We start from the raw sequence: 8,220 nt of genomic DNA on the forward strand, positions 1-8,220 counted from the left end.
GCTCCCCCCAACAATATCAGGCAGCTCCCCCCCCCACAATATTAGGCAGCTCCCCCCCCCCCCACAATATTAGGCAGCTCCCTCCCCCCCCACAATATTAGGCAGCTCCCTCCCCCCCCCCACAATATTAGGCAGCTCCCCCCCCCACAATATTAGGCAGCTCCCTCCCACAATATTAGGCAGCCCCCTCCCCCCCCACAATATTAGGCAGCTCCCCCCCCCCCCCCACAATATTAGGCAGCTCCCCCCCCCCACAATATTAGGCAGCTCCCTCCCCCCCCACAATATTAGGCAGCTCCCTCCCCCCCACAATATTAGGCAGCTCCCTCCCCCCCCACAATATTAGGCAGCTCCCTCCCCCCCCACAATATTAGGCAGCTCCCCCCCCCCCACAATATTAGGCAGCTCCCCCCCACAATATTAGGCAGCCCCCCCCACAATATTAGGCAGCTCCCCCCCCCAACAATATTAGGCAGCTCCCCCCACATTTGTAGGCAGCTCCCCCCCACATTAGGTCAGCAGTTCCCCCACAATAGTAGGCAGCTTCCCTCCACCCCACAGACATACAGCTTCCAGCCATATACAGTGTATGGCTGGAGGCTGTATGTCTGTACTGCTGCCCCCACAGTGATCCGGTCACCGCTCCTCCGGCACGGGGTCACATCTACTGCTATGGCCCATGGACCATAGCAGTAGGTGCCGGGACCGGGGGAGCAGTGACCAAAACACTGAAGAAGATGACACGGTCACTTACCAGGCCCCGGCCAGCGTGCGTTCTCCCGCGACGATCCTGCGGTCCTCCTGCGTCTCTATGGTTGTACGCACGGGACGTCAGTGACGTCCCGTGCGTACGACCATAGAGGCGAAGAAGCGTAGGACCGAAGGAGGATCGCGGGAGGATGCCGGGGAATGGCGAGTGAACGCCGGACATCCTTATGTCCCGAAAAGATTTTTCGGTACACAGGGATGTCCGGGACTTTGCCGGTCCGGGCATGCTGGGAGTTGTAGTTTCACAACAGCTGGAGGCCCCCTGGTTTTTAGTACACAGTATTAGTTTTTATATGATCTGGCCAGCCCCCGCCTGCAGCCACACACAGGAGCCGGCCCGGGCACATAAAAAGAAGTATTCCTAATCCTATCCCGGAGAGCGCAATCCCCCCCCCCCCCCCAGATGTTGCGGCCGGCCCCCCCTGCACTGCCCACGAGTGCCTCTGCCACTGGCAGTGTTAGTTACTTGTGCTGTGAGCGGGCAGGGGAGGTGGTCATTATCTGCACATTTTTAGTTGTTTCGGCATTTTGCCGAAATAGCTATTTTCGGCCGATATGTATCGGCCGCCGATATATCGGTGCATCCCTAGTTGTATATGTATGTAATGTATGATTAGGGGGGTGTATGTATGATGTGTGCATGTGTATGTGTCATGTGTATATATGTGTATGGTTGTGTATGATGTGGGGTGGCCAGCGGCAGGTGTATTTATAATGTGTGCATATGTATGGTGTATGTGTAATGTGTATATATGATGTATGTAATGTATGATGTGGGGGGGGGGCAGCAGCGGGTGTATGTATGATGTCTATGTATGATGTATGTATGTAATGTATGATATAGGGGTCAGTGGCCGGTGTATGTATGATGTGTGCATATGTATGGTGTATGTGTCTTGTGTATATATGATGTCTGTATGGTGTATGTGTGATGTGTGTATGTAATGTATGATATAGGGGCAGTGGCAGGGGTATATATGATGTGTGTATGGTGTCTGTATGTGTGATGTGTGTATGTAATGTATGATATAGGGGCAGTGGTATATATGATGTGTGTATGGTGTCTGTATGTGTGATGTGTGTATGTAATGTATGATATAGGGGGCAGCAGCAAGTGTATGTATGATGTGTGCATGTGTATGGTGTATATTTATGGTGTGAGTGTATGTGTATATATGATGTGTGTATGGTATATGTGTGATGTGTGTATGTAATGTATGATGGGGGCAGCGGCGGGTGTATGTATGATGTGTCTATGTATGATGTATGTATGTAATGTATGATATAGGGGTCAGTGACCGGTGTATGTATATGTGCATGTATGATGTGTATGCATGTATGTTTTCTTCAGGGGCGGACTGACAAGTGCTGCTGCCAGTTGTGCCATCTAATTTTATTTATTTTTAGTGGTTTCTGGCCACCCGCACTGAATTGCACCCCCAGAATCCCACCCCCTTCATACTCACCCGCCGACCAAGAGCCCCACAGATGCACGCAAACACGCCCGAACCAAAACTACAACTTCCAGCATGTTACACCGTAATCTAAACTGTAGAACTATAAAGTGTAACATGCTGGGAGTTGTAGTTTTGGTTCGGGTCAGCTGCAGAGCCATAGGCTGTATCAGGGCATGCTGGGTGTTGTAGTTACTAACTGTAATTCCCAGTATTCCTTGACACAGCCTATGGCTCTGCAGCTGAACCAAAACTACAACTCCCAGCATGTTACACAATAACCTTAACTGTACTATACAGTGCAACATGCTGCAACACCCACACAACCATAGGCTGTATCGGGGCATGCTGGGTGTTGTAGTTATCTAGTAACTAAATGCAACTTCCAGCATTTTCTGACACATAAATTAGAGTAAATAAAAGGCACCACACAAACTGCAGAAGCAGAACACCCTCCCCCCCCCTCGCCCCGTAACATGCCGCTGTTCAGTGTTACCCAATCAAAAGACTTCATATATAAGTCCCTATGAAGACTGAAAAATAGTGATATTTTAAGAAGTGCGTATATATGTGAATAAGCCCCTTTCCTAATAAAAGTTCCGATAAAAACTACAGATCACGGCACATAAGATTACCCTCATCCCTGTATATGGAGACATTGGAGTTATAGGGGTCAGATGGGGGGGGGGGGGGGGGGGGGGGGATTGCCTCGGGTGTATAAGGAGCTAGCTACAGCTCTCCCACCGCTAATACCCCGACATGCTGCGATCACCATGGCCGGCTATTAAACCATTAGATCACCAGTGTCTAAGTTGACAGCAGTGTCTAAAGGGATCTTATATCCATCCCTGGTGGTCTAGTGGGGGGGATCGTACTATTTTGGTTGAAATTATTTGATCTACCAGGACAAGTGGATTTTCTTGAGGGACAAGTAGATTGTGTTCCGCTTTAGCCCCTTGGACAAGTAGTTTTTTTTATTTTTTATTTCCACACCCCTGCCATTGATCACAGCATCTACGTCGATACTTGCATTATTTCTGGTGAAAAACTCAAAACTTTTCATGAAAAATTTTAAATGTTTGCATTTTCCAAACTTTGAAGCTCTCTGCTTGTAAGTAGTGTTGAGCATGAATATTCGAAATGCAAATTTTTACTGCGAATATCGGCACTTCGCGATTTCACGAATATTTAGAATATAGTGATATATATTCGTAAAGACGAATATTAGTTTTTTTAAAGCAAATTTATATGAATATTTATGCGAATATCGGCACTTTCAGACTAGACACTGATCCCTCCCTTCTTTTAGGTGAGATATAATTGCGCATGCGCACTATGCGAATTACATTACGAATTTTCGCATGGAGAAAACGAACATAGCGAATATGCTAATTTCGCAAACATAGGACGAATATTCGTCCATACCGTATGTACTGAAAACACCCCCCCTTGGCTTATACTCGAGTGAACTCTCCGCCCTCAGTGGTCTTCAACCTGCGGACCTCCAGAAGTTTCAAAACTACAACTCCCAGCAAGCCCGGGCAGCCATTGGCTGTCCGGGCTTGCTGGGAGTTGTAGTTATGAAACCTCTGGAGGTCCGCAGGTTGAAGACCACTGCGGCCTTCAACATCATCCAGCCCCCCCCCCCCTCTCTCACCCCCTTTAGTTCTGTACTCACCTCCGCTCGTCGGGACGTTGGGGTGCGCTGGTCCGGTGCTGCAGGACTGTCTGGTGGGGAGATCGTCCGGTGGGATAGTGGTTCCGGGCTGCCATCTTCACCGGGAGGCCTCTTCTCCACGCTTCGGGCCCGGCCCCGGAATAGTCACGTTGCCTTGACGACAACGCAGAGGGACGTTAATTACCAACGTACCTCTGCCTCGTCGTCAAGGCAACGCCTCTATTCCGGGCCCGAAGCGCGGAGAAGAGGCCCCCCGGTGAAGATGGCAGCCCGGAACCACTATCCCACCGGACAGTCCTGCAGCACCGGACCAGCGCACCCTAATGTCCCGCCGAGCGGAGGTGAGTACAAAACTAAAGGGGGTGAGAGGGGGGGGGGGGCTGGATGATGTCGAAGGCCGCAGTGGTCTTCAACCTGCGGACCTCCAGAGGTTTCAAAACTACAACTCCCAGCAAGCCGGGACAGCCGATGGCTGCCCAGGCTTGCTGGGAGTTGTAGTTTTGAAACATCTGGAGGTCCGCAGGTTGAAGACCACTGTATCAGACATTGACAAGCGGTGATGATGAAGGTGGGGGGGGGGACTGATGACATGTGGTGATGATGAATGACAAGGGGATGATGAAGGGGGGTGTGGGATGATGGCAAGGGGATGATGAAGGGGGGGTGGGATTATGACAAGGGGATGATGAAGGGGGATGATGACAGGGGGTGTGGGATGATGACAAGGGGATGATGAAGGGGGTGGGGATGATGACAAGGGGATGATGGATGATGAAGGGGGGGTGTGGGATGATGACAAGGGGATGATGAAGGGGGGGTGTGGGATGATGACAAGGGGATGATGAAGGGGGGGGTGTGGGATGATGACAAGGGGATGATGAAGGGGGGGTGTGGGATGATGACAAGGGGATGATGAAGGGGGGGTGTGGGATGATGACAAGGGGATGATGACAGGCGGTGATGATGAAGGGGGGAGGATGACAGGCAGTGATGATGAAGGGGGGATGATGACAGGGTGATTATAGGGGTGTTAATGACGGGGGTCGGGATGATGACAGGGGGGGATGAGGTATTTCCCACCCTAGGCTTATACTCGAGTCAATAACTTTTCCTGGGATTTTGAGGTGAAATTAGGGGCCTCGGCTTATATTCGGGTCGGCTTATACTCGAGTATATACGGTATATTCGTAAGGGAAATGGACATCACCAGTAAGGAAAATGGACATGCCAAATAAGGTATATATTGATTCACATATACAATATGTCTATTTTATGTTGGCATCATAAAGTTGACATGTTTTTTCGAAATCTGAATTTTTCAGGGACCAGTTCAGTTTAAAAGTGAATTTGAGTGTCTTTTTGTTAGAAATCCCACATAATGGACCCCTTTATGAAAACTATACCCTCAAAGTATTTAAAATGGCATTCAGAAAGTTGTTAACCCTTTAGGTGTTTCACAGGAATAGCAGCAAAATCGAAGAGAAAATATAAAATCTCAATATTTTTACACCAACATGTTATTGTAGCCCCATTTTTTTTTTATTTTTTTTTTTACAAGGGGTAAAAGGTGGAAAAGCCCCCAAAAATTTGTAAACCAATTCCTCTTGAGTAATGAAATACCTTTATATGTGGACATAAAGTGCTCTGCAAACGCACTAGAGGGCTCAGAAGGGAAGGAGCGATGATGGGCTTTTGGAGAGCAAATTTTGCTGAGATTGTTTTTGGGGGCATGTTCCATTTAGGAAGCCCCCATGGTGCCAGCACAGCAAAAATAAATAAAAAAATAAATAAAAAAATAAAATAAAACACATGTCACACTATTTGGGAAACGACACCCCTCAAGGAACGTAACAAGGGGTACAGTGAGCCATAACACCACACAGGTGATTGCCAAACTTTTGTTAAAGAGGGATGTGAAAATGAAAAATTTGATTTTTTTTTTTATCACTCAAATGCTGGTGTTACCCCACATTTTTCATGTTCACAAGGGGTAATAGAAGAAAATGCCCCCCAAATTTGTAACACCATTACTATGGAAATACCCCATATGTGGACATAAAGTGCTCTGTTCGGAAACTACACACCTCACGGAATATGAGGGAACCTACATCAAAGAGGGGGAAGATAGTGTAGATAGAGAGGGGGGACTTAATAATGTACCTGGGGTGGAGCGGAGGGAGGGGTTAGAATAGATAATAGGAATAGGCTTCATAGGAAAATAAAATTTACACCCTTGAATCCCATTAACCCCAGTAACATAAAGGATGGAAATGTAAAGTGTATGTTCACAAATGCCAGAAGCCTAGCAAATAAAATTGGGGAGCTTGAGGCCTTGATACTGGAGGAACATATTGATATAGTTGGAGTCACTGAGACATGGCTGGACTCCTCGCATGACTGGGCTGTTAATCTGCAGGGGTTTACATTGTTTCGCAATAGAATGATAGAGAAAAGGTGGTGGAGTCTGTCTGTATGTAAGAAGTGGTATGAAAGTCAGTGTGAACGATGCCATAGTGTGTGATGATTCTGAGGATGTGGAATCACTGTGGGTAGAATTACAAAAGGAGGGAAATACTGAAAAAATAATATTTGGTGTAATCTACAGACCCCCTAATATCACTGAAGAGATAGAAGGTCGGCTGCATAAACAAATAGAGAGGGCCACCCGGGCAGGTACAGTGGTAATAATGGGAGATTTTAACTATCCAGATATAGATTGGGGTCCGGGGTTGGCTAAAACTACAAAGGGGCGTCAATTCCTAAATTTATTGCAGGATAATTTTATGGGCCACTTTGTGGAGGACCCAACAAGAAGTGATGCCTTGTTGGATCTGATCATTTCCAACAACGCAGAGCTGGTTGGTAATGTAACAGTGCGGGAAAACCTTGGTAATAGCGGCCACAATATGGTTACTTTTGACTTAAAATGTAGAAAACAAAGACAGACGGGGAAAGCAAAAACATATAACTTTAAAAAGGCAAATTTCCCTGGCTGAGAGCTGCACTACAGGACATAGACTGGGGGGAGGTGTTCTCAAATACTGATACAGACGGTAAATGGGACATCTTTAAATCAACTCTAAATAACTATACAGCTAAATATATACCAAAGGGGAACAAATATAAACGATTAAAACTAAATCCTACATGACTGACAAATGATGTTAAAAGAGCAATAAGCAACAAAAAAAAAAATAGCTTTCAAAAAATACAAATCTGATGGGTCAGCTATAACATTTAAACAGTACAAGGAGCTTAATAAAATCTGTAAAAATGTAATAAAAAACAGCAAAAATTCTAAATGAAAGACAGGTGGCCAAAGAAAGCAAAACTAATCCAAAATATTTTTTTAGATATATAAATACAAAAAAACCAAGGCCAGAGCATGTAGGACCCCTTAATAATGATAATGGGGAGGTTGTCACGGGCGATCAAGAGAAGGCGGGGCTACTGAATGGGTTTTTTAGTTCTGTATATACTATGGAAGAAGGAGCTGACATTGGACAGGTCAGTGCTGGTAACACATCATGTAATGTACTGAACTGGCTTAATGTAGAGATGGTACAAGGTAAGTTAAGTGATATAAATGTAAGCAAATCCCCAGGGCCGGATGGATTGCACCCAAGAGTTCTTAGAGAGGTAAGTTCAGTAATATCTGTACCCCTGTTCATGATATTTAGACATTCACTGGTGTCTGGTATTGTGCCAAGGGACTGGCGCAAGGCGAATGTGGTGCCAATCTTCAAAAAGGGCTCTAGGTCTTCGCCAGGCAATTGTAGACCGGTAAGTTTAACGTGCATTGTGGGTAAATTGTTTTAAGGACTTATACGGGATTACATACAGGAATACATAGGGGATAATAGTATTATAAGTGATAGCCAGCATGGGTTTACTAAGGATAGAAGTTGTCAAACCAATCTAATTTGCTTTTATGAAGAGGTGAGTAGAAGCCTTGACAGAGGAATTGCTGTGGATATAGAGTGGATTTTGCTAAAGCATTTGATACTGTCCCTCATAGACGTCTGACAGGTAAGTTAAGGTCTTTGGGCTTCGAAACTTTAGTTTGTAACTGGATTGAACACTGGCTCATGGATCGTACCCAGAGAGTGGTGGTCAATGATTCGTACTCTGGTTGGTCCCCGGTTGTTAGTGGTGTACCCCAAGGTTCTGTACTGGGCCCGCTGTTATTTAATTTATTTATCAATGATATAGAGGATGGTATTAACAGCTGTTTCTATCTTTGCAGATGACACCAAGCTTTGTAGCACAGTACAGTCTATAGAGGATGTGCATAAGTTACAAGATGACTTGGATAGACTA

At 46.1% G+C, this 8,220-nt stretch overlaps 1 protein-coding gene across 1 annotated transcript in view; it reads right to left on the bottom strand.

The window, feature by feature from the left end:
- Positions 1–4,008, bottom strand: part of CAPN9 (calpain 9) — a gene marked incomplete at its 5' end in the record, with an annotated part of 376,282 nt that extends 372,274 nt beyond the window's left edge. Inside the window, one exon of the mRNA XM_056566855.1 lies at positions 3,901–4,008. Coding sequence (XP_056422830.1) covers positions 3,901–4,008 — 108 coding nt within the window. The remainder of the gene's footprint in view (positions 1–3,900) is intronic.
- Between the last annotated feature and the right edge of the window lie 4,212 nt (positions 4,009–8,220).

This window comes from Hyla sarda, chromosome 3 (assembly GCF_029499605.1).
Source record: "Hyla sarda isolate aHylSar1 chromosome 3, aHylSar1.hap1, whole genome shotgun sequence".
NCBI lineage: Eukaryota > Metazoa > Chordata > Amphibia > Anura > Hylidae > Hyla > Hyla sarda.